Genomic DNA, 24,363 nt, shown 5'->3' with positions numbered 1-24,363 from the left:
CAAAACAAAGTTAAAAAATGATGTTAAAAAAGAAAACTAAATTAATTTGGTTGTCTACAAAGATGCTACGGCTATTTAACTTTCCGAATCGAGCCGAACTACGCAGGTCGCCATTTTGTTTCGCCCGGAAGTTCTCACGTTACTCCTCTCTCTCTCTCTTTCCACTGCCCACAGACAAAATTGCACGCTTTTAGGCTAGTAGTAATAGATCTAGAACGTTTGTTCACAGCACAGAATTCTATAATTCTGTTATCACAGTGTGTAGAATTCACCGTTATAGTCTAGGCCAACCAGTGAAGCGTTCACCCTGAACCACAGAATTCTACACACTGTGATGATAACAGAATTATAGAATTCTGTGCTGTGAACAAACGTTCTAGATCTATTACTACTGTTAGTGTTAGCCTAAAAGCCTGCAATTTTGTCTGTGGGCGGTGGAGAGAGAGAAAGAGAGAGAGAGAGAGAGGAGTAGCGCGAGAACTTCCGGGCAAAACAAAATGGCGACCTGCTTAGTTCGGCTCGTTTCGGAAAGTTAAATAGCCGTAGCATCTTTGTAAACAACCAAATTAATTTAGATTTCTTTTTTAACATCATTTTTAAACTTTGTTTTGGTCAATTTGATCCTCCACACCGATAGACAGTATTCAGAAAGAGACAGAGAGAGAGAGGGGAGGAGTAGATCTTGCGAGAACTTGCGGGCAAAACAAAATGGCGACCCGCGTAGTTCGGCTCCATTCATAAAGTGAAATAGCCACAGAGTCTTTGAAAACGATCAAATTAGCTTACTTTTGTGAACGTAATATTTTCTTGGCTTTTATCAATTTGATCATCTACACACCGATAGACAGTATTCCAAAATGAGGAAAAACAGGTCTTGTTTCACACCGGGTGAGAATAGCCTACGCTGGCAAGTCTCACCCGCAGTGAGGGGTAGATCGTATTTTATTCTCACCCCGGGTGAGAATAGAAACTTCCTTTTCCGGGTGAGAATAGCCAAAAGACTCGCCTGCGCTATTCTCACCCGGGGTGAGAATAGAGGTGGCCTTGATCTAAATCTAGACTCTAGATCTAGATAAAATCAATTGAAGAATTTAACGTGCTAAAGTATTAAGATCACCAATTTCATAGTATTCGCACACTCTCCTATGCCATGCTATGTATGATGTGAATTCTGAATAGTGAATTGAATACAATTCCATTGTATTTGTATTCCCACACACCCTGTGCGAATAACTACAGCCTGGAAAAAATGTGCTGATCTGGAAGAATTGCGCTACACTAAAATGTTTCTATATTACAGTAAATACACTCGCTCGTCCTGAGAATAAATTATCCAATGTAAACTGCAATGTCTAGTGTGTAGTGTTGTACGCCCATTATTATTATAACGTCTAGATACATTCATCTACAAGTCCATCTAATAAATCAAAGAAATTCAAAGGGATAACATAATGCTGACCTCTCTTGTCCATTTAGAAGTATAAAAGGCATACATAACAACTTTTTCTTGCTGCCAACGGTCTTTGCTTTTGAGTCAGATACTGAGAAACAAAGTGCTCCACTCAACAAACGAAGTGTTCCACTCAACAAAGAGAAAATGTTATTTTCATTTACAAGCAGCCATGACACCGGAAGTAATTACGTCTGACAGTGCCTTTTTTAGCGTCCATTTAACATGTATCGATACTTATAACGATCGCTACAGATCTTGTAAGGTATCGCTGGTTTTAGCAGTAATCGTACCACAACCGAAAAATAGATTTTATACGATCCGCCGGTAAGTAAAGTAAATTAAAAAGCTTTTTTTCCGCAGCTGATTTTACCAAAAATGTGAAACAAACCAAACAATACCAATTCATTGCTTCCGTTGATTCATTTGAGCCGAAAAGATAGCCGAAAATGATACTAATAATGAAGTTCATTTTTATTGCTCTCTCTCTCTCTCTCTCTCTCTCTCTCTCTCTCTCTCTCTCTCTCTCTCTCTGTAGTATGCACTCGCGCGCGGGTGGATTTTTTGGGGAGGTAAGTGTTTTACGGTGCTCACAACTGTGTAAGGTCATATACATTTTCAGTTGGTAGAACATTTTGAATTTTGCCCGGGTGGCGGCCGAAACGAACTCTTGTCAAGGGATCTTTAACGTGCGCAACTTGCACACGGGACTTCCGACATTTTTCGTCCTTGTCTGAGAAGGCTAGGTGTAGATCTTTCCTACCAGAAGATCAGGGGTGTGACTAAAAGACAGCAGTAAGATGGAGCTAAGGAGTAGCAGTAGAAAGGTAGCAGAAAGAGTCCGGAGCCCAGAGGAGAGGGCAAAGGAGCTGCATGAGGGGGTGGGGGAAGAAAGTGGTGACGAAAGCAGACGACAGAATGTTGCAAGAGAGAAGGAAAGAAGGTGAAAAGGAGACAATTTTAGAAAAGAAAAATTGTCGCTCGCTACCCGTATTCGTACCAGGGACCTTTGAAAGAGAGACGACTTGGCACGACGTGTGTGTGTGTGTGTGTGTGTGTGTGTGTGTGTGTGTGTGTGTGTGTGTGTGTGTGTGTTAGCTAAAGAGGTTAAATTGTAAGGTCCTAATTGGTGTTAGGCCCTATATCTATATCTCGTGTTTAAAGATAATTAAAACGATGTAGCCTACATCCTCAGCCCAAATCGTAGGCCTACCCTTGGAAGAGGGCTCTCGTGGCCTTATATAGAAGTTAATGAGTTCACCTCTCATTCAAAGGTCCCAGGTTCGAATCCGGGTAACGACGGAATCATTTTTTTCTCTAAAATTGTCTCCTTTCACCTCTTCTCCGCTCTCTAAAAATGTTCTGTCGCCTCCTTTGCCCCCTCCCCTGGGCTCCTGACTCTTTCTGCAGCCTTTCTACGGTTTCTCCTTGGCTCATTAAATTACTGCTGTCTTTCCAGCCACACCCCTGCTGTCTTCTGGTAGGAAAGATGTACACCTAGCCTTCTCGGACGAGGGCGAAAAATTTCGGAGGTCCTGTGTGCAAGTTGTGCACGTTAAAGATCCCTTTGTGGTCTAGAATCGATATGAGCTTAGGCTTCGGCCGCCACCCGGCCAGAATTTAAAAATTCCTACCTACTGAAAATGTTTAATGTTTCCCGCGCGATCATATATATATATATATATATATATATATATATATATATATATATATATATATATATAAATTACACTTTTATTTGTCCCGGACGGGCACTTTGGTTTACAATGGCAAACATAACTTTACATACATAAATGCATAATTATAAATACGTACATACATAAATACACGCATGAATACATACATAAATACAATCATAAATACATAATATTACACAAATACAGAACAGTTTACAACCGTGCCGCTGTCGGTCGCCACTAAGCAGCAACCTGTATTTTGAGCTTGGGTTATGTCTTGCTCAAGGACACGCGGGGGGGTCTCGTGACCTAGAGGTTAAGGTGTTGGCCTCTCATTCAAAAGGTCCCGGGTTCGAATCCGGGTAGCGACCGAACAATTTTCTTCTCTAAATTTGTCTCCTTTCACCTCATTTCCTGCTCTCTAGCAATGTTCTGCTTTCGTGTCCTCTTTCTGCCCCCACCCCCTCACTTCCTTTGCCCCTTCCTCTGGGCTCCTGATTCTTTCCGCTTCTTCTTACTGCTGTCTTTCAGCCACACCCCTGATTTTCTGGTAGGAAAGATCTACACCTAGCCCTCTCGGACAAGGGCGAAAAATCTCGGAGGGTCCGTGTGCAAGTTGCGCACGTTAAAGATCCCTTTGTGGTCTAAAATCGATAAGAGTAGGCTTCGGCCGAAAAATGGGTGGCAAATTATGTCGAGGATGGATGTTTTGATAGCTAAATATATGGTCATAATATTGTAATACTGACTGGTTGACAATTTCATTTGGTTCAGTGTTCACTGGGTTTCCTTTTACGAGAATGACATTTTATATTAATTGTTTGTATAACGCATAACTTACAGTTTTCTTTCAAACCACCTTTTTACTTTTATTAACCCTATCGTACGCCCTGGGGTCATTTTGTACCCCCGGGGTTGTATCCTTCATATTTTAGAATAAATCTTGTGCGAAGGTTTCTTTGAAACTTTCAGTATTTCTCCAAAAAAAATCTGTTTGACAGACTTCTATGCACTAAGATAATACCTGGCACTGACGCTGCCAACGCGTTCTCACGCTCTGACACGCCATCACCACATACTGTTAAATTAGGACTCAAGCTTGTGTGTGTGTGTGTATGTGTGTGTGTGTGTGTGTGTGTGTGTGTGTGTGTGTGTGTGTGTGTGTGAGAGAGAGAGAGAGAGAGAGAGAGAGAGAGAGAGAGAGAGAGAGGGGGGGGGGGTAATTTTTTGCAAGCAGCCCCCCCCCCCCCCCGCGAGCAGCTGAATGTGAACTAGCCATTGCAGCTTAATGTGCGCCTAACAGCAACCGAGGCTTGCTTACTGGCGATGGCATCGTGTTGTTAGGTGGCGGTGGCCTAGTGGTTAGGCTCTCGGACTCGCAGCCGTAAGTTCGTGGGTTCGAATCCCGTCAGGGGCAAGACGTTGTATCCTTGGAAAAGGCACTTTACACGAATTTTCCTCACTTCACCCAGGTGGGAATGGGTATACCCGGCCATAGACAGCGAAAGATCTTGTCAGTTTGTTAGTGTTTGAGCGCTTAATCGGCTGCTGTATGCTTCCCGGGAAGCTGAGAATGTTTCTGAGTGTTCTATGGTCTGCTGGGGGTAATGATATAGTGTAAAGCGCATATAGAGCCTGCTGTTGGGCGGGGATATGCGCTATACAAATGCTATTTATTATTATTATTATTATTATTATTATTATTATTATTATTATTATTATTATTATTATTATTATTATTATTACAATTATTATAATTATTATATATATATATATATATATATATATATATATATATATATATATATATATATATATATATATATATATATATGTATATATATATATATATTTTTATATATATACACACACACACACACGCTTTATAACAGTATTACCCCAGCAAACTCTAATTAAACACTCTGACACATTCTCGGCCAATTAAGATGAGGATATATATGAGCCGGGTAGGGGGGTGGGGTGCTGATTTCTGATTAAGAAGGATTCACGAAGGTGAATTATTTATAGTCGATTCATATAGTCTCCATAGGCCAAGGCGGTAAAAAAATGAGTGTTACAACTGAATTATCCTCAAATAACTCTTTAACGGGTGAATCAATGTCCCCCATACTTTGCACAGTAGTTAACAACTTATTTGAACATTGTCCTTTATTACTGAGTAGGCCTAAGAGGCTAGATTAAATATAAAACAAACGTTAGTCCTCTATATAAATAATTACTATGAATCTCTGTCGTCACGTAGAAAACGGGAGTGTGGGCCTACGTACGTTCACAGCATTCCCCGCTTCTCACGCGTCACGCATACTTTGCCTATCCATTACAATTTACGTCACAGCTTTACACTTTTAGAGGCAAAACTTTTTTCAAACAAAATAATCTAATCGAGAAAACTATTTAAAAAAAATTGCACTAAAGGTTCTCAAAATATGCGTTCAATAAGCATTAAATTGTGTTTCGATCAGAAAAAAATGAAAAAATGAAGGACTTGCTTTTGAAAGCGATATATTGTCCCAGATGTAAACTTTTAAATAAAAAAATGTACACTATAGAAACCATATATATATACCCACTGGGTTTTAAAAAATTAGTATTAATTATTAAAGAATGTTCTTGAGCACAGCTAACAGGTGTTTATATACCCCCCCCCCCCCAATCCAGGGCGGTGCCACTGACTGAAGTGTCTTTAGGCCATTCCCAAAGGGGCGACATCTCTCGTTCTACTGCACAGTAGAATTGTAAATGCGCTGATCCAATAATGTCATGCTCATAATTGTGCCTGAACTACTACAGCTGCTTTTTCTTTCCTAATCCTACTATCGTCATTTTCCTCTACGTCTTTTGTATGTTTGTCTCACTCTTGTGACCCGCTATTTCCGGGGTGCCTTGACAGTCAAAGCAGACTTTGTGCTGTTGAAGCTAGAGAGGTGAGCAGAATAAGTCTGATTCCCTGCAAGGACTTCTCTGTTTACATCCACCCCATGGCGGTCATATATGACCTTATGCAGTTGCGAGCGCCGTAAAACATCTACTTAAACAAAAAACATGACAGGTATTTACAAAAATATTGACCTGTTGAGACAATTGCCACAAACCATTGGGCAAACGCTGGAGACTGTATGTTCGACAGTTCAGGAATAGATCTATAAATTTGACAATAAGTTGCGCCACCAATTTTTGACCGCACAATAGTTCAAAATGCTGTAAATTCTGCCTCCTTCTGAAATTTAACGCGATTGAACATTGGCGTATAGAAGACATTTCTTAAAACACATGTTAATTTGAGATTTTTATCTCTTCTACTGTTATTCTTTTCAATTGACGAGTCCTCTTATTGAAATGTAAAAAAAAAAATACCTGTTTTAAAAATAAACATTATATCGTTGAACACCGAAACTGGTAAAAACTGTGAAAGCTATCTTTAACGTATTTAGAGCTCTTTCGGATAAGAGGCACAAAACTACCCAAGAACATGCGCAATGAACTGTTTTGCAAATGGTACTTCCTGTTCCTTGAACTCTGGAGAGGTGACTTGACTTCCCCAGTCAAAGACTTGGCGACAGGTCATAATTGCAGTGAAAACGGCTGAAGCAAACCTTCAGCATGGCACTGCTTTTTGCAAGGACTTCATTGCTGCTTCGTAATCAAGGTAGCCAAAAACTACCACAACTTTTGAGGCAGAGTACAGAAAACTCTCTTGGCGCTTGCACAGTCCTTGTTGCGAACTTGACGTCTTACCATAGCGAAAAGGCACCCCGAAAGAAGGCTTGGCCGTACAAGAAGAAGGGATTTAGGTATTGGCATATTCCTTTTGACAGAGTTGACAGCCGGATTGATGACAACACGAAAGTAATTGTTATCGATGGAAACCTGGCTACTGGCAAAGCTGAACTTGGAAAGAAGATTGCCAAAGAATTTGATCTTCTGTACGTTCCTGATGTCTCTGATAAGGACATGTACACAATACAGCAGACCAATTTTGATGTCAGAGAATATGATGCACAGCTACCCGTCAAAGCAAGATCTTGTGACTTTGAGGCCTTTTACTCACAGAATGCATCAAAAGGTGTGCTGGCGAACTTCCCAAGAACTCAGTATGAAATTTTTCGACACAAGCTGTTCAATTATGCCCAAAACATCATCGCCCATGTATTGAACACAGGTAAGCAATTCATGACAAGCCAGGGCGTATAATATTGGGGATTCATGTTGTATATCAGGTGCCTAATTCCAAAAGGCTTGTAGCGCTGTGTAATGTAGATGATAAACCCTTGACTGACCATATAAAGTAGGACAGAAAATAACTTTTATCATAGCCTCATGAGAAACTAAACCATTTAGCCACACTCTCTTACACACTCGCATGCTTGCGCACACATCACAGACACACACACTCTCATGCACACACACCACAGACACACACACACACACACATACTACTTCCAGTCCCACACTCATGACCTGCATTTACTGGCCGAGGACGATGTTTAACGAATGTGTCTTTAGACGTTGAACCGTTCCTTAAATTCTCTCGCTGAGATGCTATGATATATCATTTCTTTTGGGAGGGAATTCCAAATTTTTGAGGCATGATATGATAAGGAAGGAAAAGGTCTATATAAGGTAGCAATGCCAATGAAAATTTAAATTTTCACTTTTGCCCCCTTTTTTTTGGTACCTAAGAAAGAATTTTCAATTCTGATAATTATGCTTCTTGAATTTTGAGAAACGGTTCATAAATAAAAAAGTTATGGGGTTGTAAAGGTCGGCAAAATATGGATGACCCACATATAGGAAAATACTCCTAAAAAGTGGACCACGCAGTAGCAGATTCTGTAAGAAAATCGACGATATCTCGGTAACTAATCCCAATGTTCGAGAGAAACTTGGCTACCCGATGTGTTTTTGAGTGTAGAAATCATTTCTGCAGTCAGATTTACTACCAATTTCGTAGTTATTTTGTTATAATTAAAATTGTGGTGTACATATTACGATTTTGCGAAAAAGGGGTGTCGGGATGAGTCCATTTTATTTATAGCATCGTATCACAACATGGGATCTTTAAGAATATATGTCGGCAGCGTGACTAAATAATTGCAAAGCTTTTTATGATGACTTTAGACCATGCCAACCGTAAAAGATAAGTTAATTCAATCTAGCATGCCGTACAATTAAAAATTCTTTTTCCCCGTTGAGACGCGAACACCCCGAGACGAGATAACCTCGCCTCGGAATACCCCCATTGCAATGTTACAGGGGAATAGAGAGAAAAACAACCGGATGCGCGCGCCCGCCATTGCCCTATTTTCAAGTGACCAATGAACGGGCCCGGAATAGTCATGCGGGGATTTGTAGGTCACAGACATTTGCCACGGGAGTGAGGGGAAAATGGCCGGTCTCCGTGCGAAGCCGCTTTGGATAGGGGGGTAGTCGTAGATTTACGATCGGGTCTAAACAACTACTTGACACAGAACTCTCAAATTTGAGCACACTATAGAGGATAGATAGATCTATTACCATCTGGGCGTTGAAATTCAAACTCCTTATAGTTTTCGGTGTACACGATACGAAAGTGTTCCCGACACCAAAAGTATAGGTTAATTTATGTGTACGAACTTCAACGTCCACATTTCATTAGTTTGCCCTATTTTCTGATTGGTAGCCGAGTTTCATTCGGATTGGTTCGGAAATAGAGCAGACCGAGGTTGACAAAGTTAGTCACCTACGCTTCGGCCGGGTCCGCAAAATCGCCCGTAAACGGGGACCAAATTTTCGCCTCGCGGGAAAGCCCGATTGGCATTGCTATATAAGGTCTTACTTTAACTCTTGTCCTGCGTCTGTGCCGAAATGCAAATTTTATCAGCAACCGATTACGTCGGACATGCCGGGCAGGCCGCTGGGATCACTCAGTGTGTTCTGTTGGTGTACAGCGCGCGCGCCGGGAAACGTGTGTTTTCGCCATGAATACAGTGGGACCGAGTGTGTTAATCGATGATGAAAATAACGCACTATCTTTCATAGCTTTCTATTTATAAAGTAAAGTGTTACAAACACAGGAATAACCCCCTCTCACAAGCTGATAAGACATTACGAGTAGTTACGCCCTTTCGAATAACTTTTCTGGATGCTCTTGTTGTTATGAATGACCTGAGGTTCGAAAGGGGATAATATAGGTCAATTTCCTAATGTTTTACACTCAAATTGTTCTTTGTACCTGCACAATGGTATTCAAAACTATCAAACAAACTTATTTTTTATCAGGTAGTATTATTTTATACAAAATCAAGCTCATTTGAAAGATTTTGTATGGAAAAATGAAAGTCTTGTTTCCTGACTATCCTTTCGAGCTCCTCATGTTTAAGTGGGTCAATTTCTTCTATAATTTCATTGGACGAACATCTAGAGCTACCAACAGGGTTGGTGATTTTTTTGATTTTTTAAATAAAAATTTAAAAAATCGATTTTTTGGATTTAAATCAGATTTTTTAAATTTAAATCGGATTTTTTAAATTTTAAAATTTAAAAAAAAAATGTCGACATAGTTTGGGATTTTTGGTGGCTAAAAGTAAGTTCTTTTAGTGCAAAATACATTGTCTTTATTTTAACTAATGATTAATTTAAGCAACTGCAATTTTAGAAAACCTTAATCGGCTATATCAGTGAATTATAAATGGCTACAGACAAAAAATGAAGAAAATGTCAGTCTAAAAGGAAGGGGGGGGGGGGGGGGGTAATTATGCATAGATAAACTTGCATTTTATTACAGTGTGTGTGTGTACGCGCGCTTGTGTTTGTCTAAAAAGAAGAAAATGTTAATTTCAATTATGAAAAAAAAGTAAAATACAGTCAAACCTGTGTAAGACGGCCACCCATTGTCAAGGAGAAAAGTGGCCGCATAAGACAGGTGGCCGTCTTAGGCAGGACTGATCAAGATAAAGAAAACAAACCATTCCCAACTGAGGCCCCAATCGAAAGTAGCCCCATTGTTGTTGTCTTTGTTGGTGTTGTTGCTGTTGGTTTGTATTTCGTTTGTAATTTTTATTTTGTCGCTGATTTTGCACAATGGTGACAATAAAACGAAATGTATCAGACAAGGAAGACCGAGTGCCATGTTAAAACAAACACATGGGTCGCCACCACTCGGAGAACGAAGGACGCTTCTGTAACAAGTTCATGTTGACGTCCTTTGTTACTTTGTTACGGACTGGGTAAACAGTAACCACTCATCTCACTTACGATTTGTGTATGAGTTCTGGGCGGGGCTTATGGGTTATGAGGGATCACACGCTAACTCACCTGCAGCTGAAAATTGGTAGCTATTGGTCAACAGTGGGAGGGGCCTACGCAACATGATCGGTTGGAGGGACTACCTAACAACAACGACAGGTGATTGAATTATGACGGCTCGCCCACAACGCCAGGGGCCAATGCACAATTTATGACAAAACGTAATGGATTCACTAAGGTGACCGTCTTAGACAGGTATTATTGCTTAGTATTATAGGGGTTGTGTGTTAAATTTTTGTGGCCGCGGCCAGGTGCCCGTTTTACACAGTTAAATTATATAGAAAAAATGCAAGGGGGGAAATGGAAAGTGGCCGTTTGTACAGGTGGTCGTCTTATAGAAGTGGCCGTCAGGGCAGGTTCGACTGTATGTACAGTATCATTTCACTACTTACAGTGACAGGGGGGGGGAAAGCAGACTTTTAAGCATGATTATTTTAGTCTACTAAAACTTATATCTGTTTTATAAAACCAAGGAAAGGAATTCTGAATGTTTAAAGATGTAAAAACAGAATACATTTTTTTAAAGAGATTTAAATCACTGAGTTTTATTTTTAAAATCAAGTTGATTTAAATTTTTAAAAATCAACTGAAATCGACCCAACCCTGGTTTTCAATTATGAAAAAAAAAAAAGTTGAGTACTGTATCATTTTACAGTGACACTGTTTTATAAAACCAAGGAAAGGAATTCTGAATGTTTAAAGATGTAAAAACAGAATACATTTTTAAAAAAGTGATTTAAATCACTGAGTTTATTTTTAAAATCAAGTTGATTTAAATTTTTTAAAAATCAACTGATTTAAATCAACCCAACCCTGGTTTTCAATTATGAAAAAAATAAATAAAATGAGAACTATATTATTTTACAGTGACAGGGGAGAAAGCAGACTTTTAGGCATGATTATATTAGTCTACTAAACCTTAATCTCTGTTCAGTAAAACCAAGGAAAGGAATTCTGAATGTTCAAATATATGTAAAAACGGAATACATTTTTTTGAAAAGTGATTTAAATCACTGATTTTTATTTTAAAAATCAAGTTGATTAAAATATAAAAAAAATCAACTGATTTAAATCAACCCAGCTCTGATTTCATTTATGGAAAAAAAAAGTAAATTGAATACTGTATTATTTTACAGTGAAAGGGGGGAAAGCAGACTTTTAAGCATGATTATATTAGTCTACTAAACCTTATCTGTTTTATGAAACTAAGGAAAGGAATTCTGAATGTTAAAATGTGTAAAAACTGAATAAAAATAAATTTTTTAAAAAGTGATTTAAATCACTGATTTTTATTTAAAAAATCAAGTTGATTTAAATTTTAAAAAATCAACTGATTTAAATCAACCCAACCCTGGCTACCAACTTGGTGTGTTTTGAATGAGACGTATGCGTCGATTACGAACCAACGCAGGCGGTTCTAGAAGAAGGCCACAAACGCACACAAACCCAAGCAGACTGACGCACACACATTTGACCTACGTGAATGGGGATCCGACTCGGGAAACTCATTTCACGTAAGATGATGCACACTGATCCAGGGGCTACACTGATTCGGGACCAGAACGTAGGCGAGGTACCGAAATCGGCTTATCGGGGGATATAAAGCCGGCTCCCGCAGGACGAGGGTTAAGATGTGGTGCCACATTTTAACTCACTCACTGCCGGAATCTTGACTCTGATCAATGTGCTGCGTGTCCTAAAGTAAAAGCTTTTTACCTGACTAAAAGAAATCAAGTACTCTGTAACTATGATAAATGTTTGAATAGGGCCTACTGAAATTTAGATAATTTCAGCTGATGTTGATCTTTACTGAACAGAAAGAATTTTGACTCTTATTTTGTTCACATTGGACAGGTGCCAAGACCTTTGTTTTTAGTTGGTTTTTAACTATTCAAGCACAATATTTCTTCTTTTTTTTGTTGAGTGTGCTGCTATTTCTGTCGAAAATACTACACAAAAATGCAAAAAGTACAGAGACATACAATATTGAAAATTATAACACGAAGATAAGTATATATTCGATATATATGGCTTTTTGAAGGTAGCGTAAATGCGGCGTCGCGGCCTTCCAAGCACGTGGTATCGGGGAAATTCACATGGCTGTTTCTTTGCTCTTTCGTTATAAAACAAAAAATGCTGTACACCTTGTAAAAGTTCAGCTTTTCCTCATTACAATGGTGTATGTTGTTTATATGTTCCGATTATTCGGAGCTGGAGGATGGCCGTGGAAAGCGAAGCCGCTCGCGATCAGAATGCGTGGTCGGCCGGTTAAAAAATTGACACATGGAAATCGCGGAAAGATTGATGATTAAATACTGTCTTTTCATTGGCGGAGAACTGTAGAGCTTTGAAAGGGCTTTCTCTGGGTATATTTTTGGCCTTTTTTTATCGTTTAGATAGAAAGCCTTTATAAATACTGTCAAAGTTTTTAAAGATAATTTTTAAAGCGAGATATGTAAAATACCAGCTCAAAAAAGTACCAATAGAAAGATATGTTCATTTTCTATTAGAATAAAGTAATCGGCTTGGAATTATTTTGCATCAATCCTTCCATGAAACTCAGAAAGCATTCGTCGAAATATTTGCACTGATTGAAAGAGGTGGGGGTTGATTGGTGTCAGAGATAAAATTAGAGAGAGAATAGCAGCCAAATTTGGTGACTGCCAAACTTGAATGTCTTTGTAAACTTCAAACTTACATTTTTTTTAAATGCTGTTGTTTATTTGTCTATAAAGTCCACACAGAGATGTGGGTTTTTTTTAATGGACTTAAAAGGTGTTAAGCTAAATTAATTTTTTTTTTTTTTAATGCCTAACTGGCAGAAAAATGTCAGTTTCTTCAATTTCAGTATTTTGACTAAGAGCCTGAATTCACCACAATGCCGATTATAAATTCTGATATTAGTCGTTGAAAAGTACAACAATATTTCTTGGCTCCTTTGTGTCGCAGGCCAAGGTGTCGTCATGAACAGAGGAGTGTGGTCTGATATGGTGTTTGCACACACTCTGAGAAAGCAGGGATACATGTCTGCCAGAGGTAACTACTCAAAATATAATTGAATTACATTATATTAGAAATTGTTTTGTTCATCAATAAGTTCATCAGAAATACGAATTATGTTGTATGCGGACAAGAACAGTGAATGGAAAAAGAGGTGATTTGAGATTGTTGTTTTAGGATAAGACATTCATGAAAATATGATACTTTCAGTAACTTACATGACCTCCTTTTACGATTCAGCTATGCTTGAGATGGTTTTTTTTTCTTTTTTACATTTGTAAGCACTTCAATGGTTGTGGTTGAGTAAGATAACTCATTTGAAGTGAATGAGATGGGTTTTTGAAGTGTGTGTAGTGAGCACAAAACATTGCATCTGATTATTCCTCAGCCCTCAAAGCTTACCAGTACCAGTATGAAGTGGCCACTGACTACTTTTGGCATCCACATCTTGTCATATATCTGGATGCTCCTGTTGACCAGGTGAAAAAGAACATCAAGAAGAGGAATGTGGTAAGCTGACTTTTGGAACCCTTTGACCCCTTCCCTGCTTCACCCGGAACTGTTCCGGACCTTCTAATGTCACTATACTGCCACGGGCCCAGAACTGTATGGGCCTATTTCGTAGGCACTCTTTGGGTAATTACATGACGTTAATTCTTGAAATACTTTTTTTTTTTTAGACAGTTCCCCTGACCAGTACTGCTATTTGTTGACATTATGTAAGTGTAGGTTTGAAGTGAGAAGACACTTTGTGAAGTAAATCACACTTTGCTTGTGTTTCGTCGAAATGTCACCATAGCAACTGGTGGTAGAGGTAACCAACCAAGATAAGCAGCACTGGAAGTGTTAAGCAAGGTAATGCAAGACAGTGACAGTGATGATAATGATCTTAGCACAGGTAATGATGTCTTGGAAGATGAAGAAAGTGATATTGAGGGCTTTATGAGCTTTTATGAGAGAAGGTATAGAGTAAAGTATAACAGTAACAATGATGTGGAGCTGATGAAGAAAATCAGCATCAAAGCTAAAAAGTAGGGCACTTTAAGAGTAATTAATTTTTCCTGCAACCCTGTGAAGTTTCAAGTGTCTCCTTCAATAAATAAGAGAATAAAAAGCATTTTAGTCATGGTAATACAGTGGAACTCGGATTCAACGAGCTCGGTTTCAACGAGAACTCGGATTCAACGAGATGAGATAGATTCCTCGTTTTTTTTCTTCTTTAAAATCAATAAAAATAACCTGGATTCAACGAGCACTTAAATCAGCGAGCTCGGATTCAATGAGGTCGCTTCTAGGGTGAACAGCCCCCGCAGACGTGGCTTCTCTCATTTTTCTCCCAGAACGAACTTTATATATTCCCGGAAATCATACATTGCACCTGCATTGTGAACCATTATTCACTTACCCGATTGCATTCTACCAATCGGCAGCTTTTTTCATACCAACACAAGCGTTGTTGGCACGTGCACCTGTCTACTCTGGCGTGTGTCGGGGTCTGATGGGCGGCCTGCACATGTGTGACTGTGTCAGGGAGGGGGGGGGGGGGGCACTAGCGGTCCGGGCGTTGAACGTCGCTGATACAAACGTGGCACAGTCTTTTTCCCCCTCTGCAACTGATCATTATTACAATGATAAGCTAGTCTTGACGTAGATCTACGTAATGAATTGTGCGCTGGTCTATGGAAATCAAAGTTGCCGTATGCTAGGCTCTTCACAGCAACACAACTTTTTGGTAAACAATCAAGATGACACAGGCGTGTGCATTTGAACGAATCAGTCTTTTTTTTTTTTTACACAGCTCATAATGTGCTGACATTTCAGGCACTACTTGTGACTTCTCTTTTTACATTACTTGCTCAGTGCCTGTAATTATCTATACAAAACCTCATGTTTGCTATAACGAACACTCGGATTCAACAAGATTTTAGGCCAGGCCCGGCGACCTCGTTGAATCCGAGTTCCACTGTAGTGATGTTGTGTTTTCCCTCTGGCATACGACTAAACTTTTTTGTGGCATGATCAGGTTAATAAGTTTCTTAAAAAATAGTTTCTGGAAACAAAGTTGGTTGGAAGTTCAGTTTTTTGATTGTGTAATCAGTTTTCACACAGCACTTTACTGATGGAGCCAACAGGTTGAATTAATCGATGGTTGTAATCTTCCATGGAAATCCAGAATTTTGGGGGCATCAGAAAGTTTACCTCCTTTCCCTGTTTCTACTCTCATTCTTCCTCTGTCAGCGGTCAGCATGTCCGCTCCTTCCTGTGTGGTTGAATCGACCCTTGACTTTTTCTAATAGCATTTCATCTATTTCTAGACCCCATGTCACCCAGCACACATCCCCCCCCCCCTCCCCGTTCGACTGGTTTGTACTGACTGTTTGATATGTGGCTGAGTTTCCCAAACTGAATTACAGAAGGTAATGTAAGTGATCTGTGAACATGTCTTCAAATTGATGAAAAACCTCTGTTATGTTTTACCAGAAAGGGGTGAACTTCATTTTGCTGCTTTATAGAACTATGCTCTCTTCTGCTTTTTCATTTCATCATCTGAAAAATTTGTATTGTATACATCCGCTTTTTCTTTCAGCCATGGGAAGTAAACAGCCCTGTCTTGACTGATGAGTTCTTGCACACAATCAATGATGTCTACAAGAACAAGTACCTGCCTTATATGAAGTAAGTGACAAGGGCTCTTTCATTTCATAAAACGTTATTTTGACGGAGCACCTGATTTCACCATGCTGCCTTGCAAATATTTTTATAATCAGTGACTGATAATTTGACCATTTTTTCACTCATACTACCATTCATTGATGCTAGTGCTCATATTCAAGATAAGTGTTATTTTTATTTCCATAAATTCCAATCCAAGTTCTCTTATGAGTGAAACATATGCCGTTTCAGGACACGGGCTGAGGTCTTGACTTACAACCTTGCTGAGAATCCAGAACCAGATTTTGAAGTGGTAAGAGTACTTTTTTCTCATTTGTTGAAAATTTTCTATTTCTTCCAGAAGGGATGAATAACTAGAGCTGAATGAATGTCCCCAAAGACTATTGTATAACTTTGCAATATTATGCCAATAGTGTGTTCATAACAAAGCCCTGTCATATGTTAGCTGATTTTTTTTACTCCTCTCCTGGAAACTCTTAAAATATACTGGTCACGTCATCTCAGTGATCTAGGTGGATCATAAATCAAGGGAGTAAAAAAATCAGCTGAGAGGTCCTTTGCCCATCTTGCTCCATCAGTTTGGAACTCCCTTCAGCAACCCCTGAGAGCCACAACATAGGATCAAAGGATAGGACAGATTAACTTAAAAAGTACCTATCAAGGCCTAAGAGGTTAAAGTATGAAAATGATGGACTTTGCATGATAAAGCTGTGTTGGGAAGGCAATCTCACAAGGTTTTCTTTCTTGTTTTCCCTACAGGTTGTGGAGGATTTGGAGAGCTTGGACTTGAACAATGCTCCCCTGGAGTATGAGAAAAGATTTGCTGATTGGAAGGATGTGCACAACAGAGATTTTAATGACATGAGAAGTTTGTAAGTGGGAATGGTTTCGCTGTTTGATGACTTTGAAGTTTGATGTGCTTTTTATCATGTACAGCCAAACCTTGTTGTACCGCCACCCTTGGGATGAGAAGAAGTTGGTGGAATAGCAGGGCTGGCGGTTCAACAGGGTTCCTCTACCATAAGTTCCAGCTGCCCAACATCAGGGGACCCGATTCCTCTGTCTGATGTGTGTTTGAAAAGTGTCTTTTTGTTGGGGATATACAGTGGAAACCCAATATATATAACAGGCCCGGTAATAACAGGGATCCGGTAAATCCCCGTTTTTTCCTACTCTTTGTCTCTTTTAAAAACTATCGGTAATAACAGGGCCTTATCTGAGCCCAACTGGTTATATGAGGGGCAAAGGCTCGTTAACAATGTGTAAAAAGTAAGAGAGAGAGAGAGAGTAACACAGTGATGGAGCAAGCCCACGCAAGCCACGCCACTTCAAGCACTTGCAGCGGGTGAAGCGGAGAGGGCTGCAGTCTGCTGCAGACTTCGATCTAGCCCTAAGCCTAGCTAGACGCACGCGTAATGTGTCATGCGCAGGCCTGCCACATGGCCAAAACCCCCGTTCGTGGGTACTTGTGAAGGAGTAAATACTGTATATAGGTGCTCCGTTTTGTACTTTAGCAAAACCCTGCAGTAAGCAGGACCAGCTGTATAGCGGGGCAAGGTTTATTAAGGTTTGGCTGTACTTATGTGAGTGCTCCTACACGTGGAGGAGAGTTGTAGTCTTCTAAACATCTAAATTCATGTTACCCAGTACCGGTACTTTGTGTTCAAACTTTGCAGTGTGTTCAGAAGGATTAAAACAAGTTTTTCCTGGAATAGTTTAATGCCGTTGCATTTATGCTCCTCTTTATGATTTTTTAAAATGCCTTGCAAACTGTTTTGCTGTGCCAATTTTCAGGATAAATCTGGAAATTCTCCTTTTCCCTTACCAGTGGTAACTTTACAATTACGAATAGTTGTAAAGCGCACTGAGCAAGCTGTATACTCTGTTGAGCAAGAGTATATGCTATATAAATGCAAGTATTATTACGAGTGCATCTCAGATTATGTCTAGTCAACCTCATTTAGACAAGATATTAGAAAAAGAAAATAAGATGAGGATAAAAAAATATCAGTGGAAAAGAAAGTAGCTATAACTGATAAACTGGTTGTGAGCAATCTATGTAATAAAAGTGATCCCATTAGTTAATCATTAGTTATAGTGCACGTAATTGTGGTCCCAGTTTGTAAAAAGTTTCAGCTATGTCAAGGACATTGCATTGGTCCTGGCGGTCCTGTTATAGCCGAGGACCATTGTGTATATTTTGCAGTTATTGTTTTTAAAACTGTAAAATTATAATCAATCATGTTTTTGAACAGATGCTCAGAGCACAACCACTACAAGCTTCTCAACATTTTCAACTTCCACCCTCCGTATGAAGCGTCTGAACTTATTGTGGATGGGATGGATGGCCTGGCCTACAATGCGACTGTGGCTGAAGTAAGTAGTACTCTGTTGGACTGTTTATTCCATATCAGTGTATTTAGAGGGTGGATTGTCTAAGAGCACGGGTGTCAGAACTGAAGAATGATTTTATCCCGCTGGTGAGAGAATTTAGGTGGTCCATCCTGAGAATTTCTATAACACAGAACCTTACTCTAAACGCAAACAAACATGTTGCCAAAAAAAAAGATGCGAAACATCCAGCACTGTCAAAATGGCATAAGAGCAAAAATTGGTGTGCTTTGATTTATTATTATAGTGGAGTTCGCTTAAACTTAACTCTGTGGAACCAGGTTTTCGGTTTTGAAAAGTTGCTCAATTAGAAGAAAATAAAACCTAGGGATTTTTTCTTTTCGGTTTACCAGTTTCGAATTAATCTTGTTCTGTTTAACAGATGCGACTGTATTTTAACTTTGGTCTATTTTGATTTATATCATGGCTTAAAACAAGGTTTAGTTCACACTGCTCAATAAATGTTTATCCTGTTTGGCCGGCAACCGTAAATGTAATTTGAATTTGGCCCCTTGGGCAATTGAGTTTGGCACCCTGGTTTTAGACTGTGATGTTAACCAAAATTAATCATTTATCAATTCTTGAATGAACAGAGGATATTCTAAAAAAGTAGATAATTAGTGTTCTAAAAAAGTAGATAATTAATGGTTTGATAGTGATGACTATTACCAGAGTAGGATGCATTCTTATAATACCTTTGACCTGTTTTCAGTTTTAGGAAAATATATTTTCTTTTTTCTGGTTCAATGATTGAATTTGAAGTAGAAGTAGTAGTAGACGTAGAAGGGAAAGAGATGAAACTCTGTTTATCATGATTTGGGAATTGGGTAAAGTTCTATATGAACGAAAACTCTTACTACAATTTTTTTGAATTGGCAGAAATTGCGTATACTTTTGATGACATTTCATCAAACTTCATTACCTTGACTTTGTGAATGAATTCTCTTTTGAATAAAACTCATGTGCTTGGATTTTAATTTTATGAAAAAATATGTTGATCCAGTGAGTTACCCAAAGAATGTTAAAATTAAATGCTTGCTATGTTCTTTTTTCTCTACTGGGGTCTGTTGAGTTGTTCTCTGTTGCCTTTTTTTTTTCAAACAGTACATGTAGTTTTGTAGAAGGTTTATATGTTTTTTTAAAATTAAGTGGTACATTGAAGGATTCTGTATGTTTTTTTAAAGAGTTTTTTTTTCTCGCTGAAAACTTATATATATATATATATATATATATATTGAAAATGGCACCTACTTGGATGTCTTTTTGTAAAAAGTTTTTTTTTTCCAAAACTGATTCAGATAACAGTGGAAGGCTATTTTGTCTTTTAAAAATTTAATGCTTTGTATAATATATGGTTATAATAAGATAACTTTGAAGATTTTTGCTATCAGTTGTAGAAATCTTTCTTCTCTCTTCTTTTTCTTTTTTTTTTTGTTGTTGCATTTTATGTTTAGTTTTTTATCTGGTTCTTTTAGTTTGTTTCTACTTCTTTAAACATGACATTTGAATATTTTTCTCTGTTTTGCAGGATCCTCGCTTCAAATACAGTGAAAACTACCAGCCCGGTGATTCCATGAGACACTGGAGAATATTGTAGAAGGAAGCTTAGATAGATCTTGAATTTTTATTGCAAGTGTGAAACTGTTGTCTTGACATTTTTGTTTTTCTGTTGAAGGATTTTTTTTCTGTGGCAAAAGCACAGACTGTAGATGATGGGCAGTGTATAGCTTAGGACTTGTGAGATTTATTAAAGGTCTAAAGTATGGAATGAAAGTGACATGTTCACTCTTTTTCTTTATTGATTCAGTATGAATATATACAAAGTTAGGAGTATGTCTAGTGATAAATTTCTTTGCTTCAAGAACCAGCTTTGACAGTGAATGAAGTTTGTTCAAATGGATTTGAAGTCTTATGTGTACTTTTTCTGTGTCTTGTGATAACTAAATGACACTTGAAAACTGTTTTTCCATGTCTGAAGATGTTTTTCATGCATCTTGTATTTCGTTACTTGTTTCGGGACGCTTGGTATTTGATGAATAAAGCAACCCTTTGTGTACCTGGAAGTGGTTGGACGTTGATTTGGTAAATTTTGCTTCTAATTTTTCTTCTACTTTTACTAGAACCTGTTTGTTTCAATGTTTGTGAGAGTTCTCTGTGACCTAAGGAAGTGGATGATTTAATCTTTCCTGAAAGTGTTTGTGGTAGAAGTGAATATTGCCTTAAGTGCTGTGTAGACAAAAGTGATGTTTTTTACCCTTCATCGATGTCTGAAATCATTGAATGTGAGTGAAAAGAGGAAAGCTTCAAGCTTAACCCTGTGGCTGTGAGCCCGTAGCACCGGTACACTGGTGGAGCACTTCGGCAACAATTATCCATAGCACCAGTTCACTGGTGTGAGGAGAGAGCACTGAATTATTGAGCCGAAAAGACAGTAATTTTTTTAGCAACCAAAACGCTAGTTTCTGTCAACATGCTATCATGGGATACCAACATGCGTGTGCCCATTCAAACATGTTTTGATGTGGGTGCTCTGATGTGGTTTGCTTTGTCTTTCCTATCTATCAAACATCTGTCGTCCTTATCTCCCCTTTCCCTTCTTCTTTTTTATGTTTGTTACTCTCCTGTAACACCTCTAATCTTCTGGTGCTCATATGACCTTATGCAATTGCGAGCGCCGTAAAACCTCTTCTAAAACTACACAGATCACATTCTATGCTGATTTACTGAGTTTTTTTTCACTATGAAGCCCTCTCTGCCAGAACCTGGATGCTCAAGAGGCCGGGATTGGGGTAAAATTTGCAGGAGCTGTGGGCTCATGGGTTAACGATGGTCATAACTTGCTTGGCAGAAATAAAAAGGGACATGGCTGCAGTTAAGGACAGCAAAGGCACAAATGAGACCCGTGTGAACAATGAGTGAGATAAAGGCAGATCGTGTGTTGAAAAAAGTGTCGTGAAAATGGAGATGCCCTTGAAAGTCCATGGAACAGAATCTGAAGGCTCTAGTTTTTCTAGAAGCTTTGTGTGGGCTACTGAGAAGGTTGATTTTCACTTTAATAACTTATTTTACCACTTTGTTTTCATCTCCCTTGTTAATGCACTGGGTGGTTGGAGGGCGCCACGGAGGCCGTTGTTTCTGTCTGTCTGTGTCTGTCTTACTTTTTCTGGGCACTAAATGATCATAATTGTGTCAGTGTTCTTTTCTTTACTCAGTCTCCTTTCCTGCTCTCTGATCCCCTTGCTGGCCATGGTAGTGTGGTTGTTCACAAATGCGGTCTAGATCGTGGAACTTCAGGATTTGGATCAGATTGGCCTCAATGTTTATTTTCTTCCTCTCTTGACAATTTTTATTTTGATTGTTGTAATGTGGGCTCAATCCTTGTGGGTGGTTTTCTGTCTGGTAATCACAGTGTAATAATACTTGCAGTAGTACACACTCTGTTGATAATGTACAAAAACATAAAAACCAATGTGGGTGGTGTGGTTTACTCCTTGTTTCCCATCAAACACCTATCATCTTTTTTTCTCTTTTTTGTGTGTTTATTACTCTCTTGTAACGCCTCTCATCTTCAGCTCTTAAAAAATAACCTAAACGAGTTATAAGTGCTAAAAAACTTGTACCGAAACAAAACGATATATAAATTTGCTTTAGAAGAATACATAGCATGGACAAAATGTGTCGAGCATAAACTTAAATAAGCATAAATAAAACTTTGTGTACCGCTATTGTGTTTGAAATTTAATAATAACTTTGCAATCGCCCTATTCATTCTCAGTCACTCGTTTTCATGTTTTGATTTTGCAGTTAAAAATAATAATATGCACAAAGATAGTTTCAGTTGATGATACAATTGTTTTTATTGCGTTTCTGGCTAAGTCTTAGTACATTATATTTTGCACATACTGTAGAAATAAGAAAATAAGAGGTAAGAAAAATTCTGAGCTACTATGTGTATATATTTAAAAAGGGACAATACAATGATACAATGTTCAGTGGAATCTGCTGAAAGAGACATGTATGGGACGGCCATATGTTGAAAAGTACTAGCCGGATTTCTGTTTTAGAGATACATGTACCACTATTTTCGAAGTTTCTTGTTTTAAGTTTTAGGGGAGTCCATTGGGGCAGCTCAGTTCTCACTGTGGATGTATTCAAGAACATTGGGCAGTCCTCTCACCACACACGCGCTCAGAGCACTGCGGTAGAGACTCAGATCATGGGCGTCGTACCTGGAGAAAGATTTGATGTTTCAGTACGTTTTACGGCACTGGCAACACAATTGGGTCGTATGACTCATGAGTGTAGAAGAGGTACCAGAGAGTAACAATAACAAACAAACAAAAAAAAGGAGGAGAGATGAGGACGATAGATGTTTGATTCGAAAGAAGGAACAAACCACCCCAGAGCACCCTCAAACCACCCATGGCCTGAAGGAAGGTATTTATTATGTTCACTTTACTTTTATGTAAAAGTAAAAAAAAAAAAATTCACATTTCTTTTCAGTGAAAGAATTCGAGTAGCTTGTTGGGTATGGAATTCCCCCATTTATTACAATTACAGTACATCATGTACATCATAAATGTGAAAAATTACCGACTTGTTTGCACAGTTCGAAAAGAAAAAAAGAACTGACACGGGCATGGCTTGGGAAACACTAAAGAACCGCTAGACCTAGTGAGGATATTAAAGAAGCACAATTTCTATCAGCTCCCACAAGTAGTAAACCGGCTTTTAAACAATAAAATTCATTCCGAGGGCTGTTGTAAAATTATCGCTGATCTGTACAGTCCTTCATCTCTTTATTTGAGTTCTTCTCTTCTTCTTTGTAGGCAAACTTGCTATCAATAGAGTTAATACTGTTCTGTCTTAGTAGTCTGTAGCGAGTCGGTGCATTAACTGTAACGTCAAATCTAAATGCTGTGCTTAATTATACCAATACCGGTATTGATTATGCTTATTGTTGATAGTATGTTTATCATTAGGCCCTATTATCAATCTTCAGCATCATCGTCTGAAGCAGCAAATAAATGTCGGAACAGCAAACATCATCAGCAGTCTCAACCTGTCCCCGTGGTTTTATGCACCCCGCATAATTAAGCAAAATTTAATCTTCTTTTACATAATTTCTTATTATTTTCCTTCATCATTCTTTGTTAAAATTAACAGAATCGCATAATTTCACACTTTTGGGCTCAGTTTGCATAATCTCATTTTTTTTTCTGATAAAACCACGGGGACAGCACAACAGAATGAGTATTGATAATAATAATATAACTCTGACAGGCTAAGCAAAGTTTCATCAGCAATTAGATCAATTTTAAATCTGAGACATTGAATTTAAAAATTGTCAAGTATAGTAGAAAAACACACTTGAAAGCGATATTTTGTGGAGTAAGAATTTGAGTTTGAATGTACGACTTCCGTACATGTTTTTTTAAACGTATTATATTATGTTAGTAATTAAAGACCACATAATGAACAGTCTTGCAGATAGCGAGTATTCGTGTCTAGAAAATACAATTTAATACTTTAAATGAACAACCAGCCTGCTCACATATGTGAAAAGAAAATGTATGTGGAGTGAGAAAGGGGATATGGAGTAAATGATAGACAGAGTGAATAAAAGAGAAATTGTGTGAATGAGGGAGGGGAAGAGTAGTTGAGAGAAAGAAAGAAAAAGGATAAAGGAGGGAGGAACTAACCATTCGTCAGCCTTGGAGTCATAGCACTCCACGTTGAAAATTGTCGTAACTCCGTTGAATCCGCCGATGACAAACACCATTTCGTCAATGACCTGAACAGATTACATTGTACATGTTCTCGTTTGCGGCTGTGCTATTCTACGAACACATATAGCATAAATAAAGG

At 38.5% G+C, this 24,363-nt stretch overlaps 3 protein-coding genes across 3 annotated transcripts in view; 1 reads left to right on the top strand and 2 right to left on the bottom strand.

Moving 5' to 3' along the window:
- The window catches only part of LOC101846699 (polycomb group RING finger protein 3), a 13,966-nt gene extending 12,342 nt beyond the window's left edge, over positions 1-1,624 (bottom strand). The window contains exon 1 of the mRNA XM_005089045.3: positions 1,460-1,624. The gene's annotated coding sequence lies outside the window, so the exon portion shown is untranslated. The remainder of the gene's footprint in view (positions 1-1,459) is intronic.
- Positions 1,625-6,641: 5,017 nt separating this feature from the next.
- On the top strand, positions 6,642-20,577 carry LOC101846470 (NADH dehydrogenase [ubiquinone] 1 alpha subcomplex subunit 10, mitochondrial). Its single transcript, XM_005089044.3, has 8 exons — positions 6,642-7,306; positions 13,381-13,467; positions 13,820-13,941; positions 16,019-16,107; positions 16,336-16,396; positions 16,864-16,976; positions 18,360-18,480; positions 20,024-20,577. Exons 1-8 carry the CDS (start codon positions 6,748-6,750, stop codon positions 20,090-20,092), a joined length of 1,221 nt encoding a protein of 406 aa, XP_005089101.1. The 5' UTR covers positions 6,642-6,747; the 3' UTR covers positions 20,093-20,577.
- A 2,036-nt stretch (positions 20,578-22,613) lies between these two features.
- The window catches only part of LOC101846256 (kelch-like protein 10), a 13,068-nt gene continuing 11,318 nt past the window's right edge, over positions 22,614-24,363 (bottom strand). The window contains exons 10-11 of the mRNA XM_005089043.3: positions 24,198-24,289; positions 22,614-22,724 (exon numbers count right to left, since the gene is read on the bottom strand). Of these exons, the coding sequence (XP_005089100.1) occupies positions 22,625-22,724; positions 24,198-24,289 (192 nt within the window). The 3' untranslated portion in view covers positions 22,614-22,624. The remainder of the gene's footprint in view (positions 22,725-24,197; positions 24,290-24,363) is intronic.

Source organism: Aplysia californica, unplaced genomic scaffold, assembly GCF_000002075.1.
Source record: "Aplysia californica isolate F4 #8 unplaced genomic scaffold, AplCal3.0 scaffold00002, whole genome shotgun sequence".
NCBI classification, from domain to species: domain Eukaryota; kingdom Metazoa; phylum Mollusca; class Gastropoda; order Aplysiida; family Aplysiidae; genus Aplysia; species Aplysia californica.
Note: the sequence above shows the minus strand (reverse complement) of the source record. Positions and strands in the feature narration are given on the sequence as shown.

Bases quoted from the DNA above. Each gene is read 5' to 3' on its own strand.
- LOC101846470 (XM_005089044.3), top strand. From the start codon at position 6,748: ATGGCACTGCTTTTTGCAAGGACTTCATTGCTGCTTCGTAATCAAGGT. The intron at 7,307-13,380 runs GTAAGCAATTCA...TTTGTGTCGCAG, and splicing joins CGCCCATGTATTGAACACAG to GCCAAGGTGTCGTCATGAAC. The intron at 13,942-16,018 runs GTAAGCTGACTT...TTTTTCTTTCAG, and splicing joins ACATCAAGAAGAGGAATGTG to CCATGGGAAGTAAACAGCCC.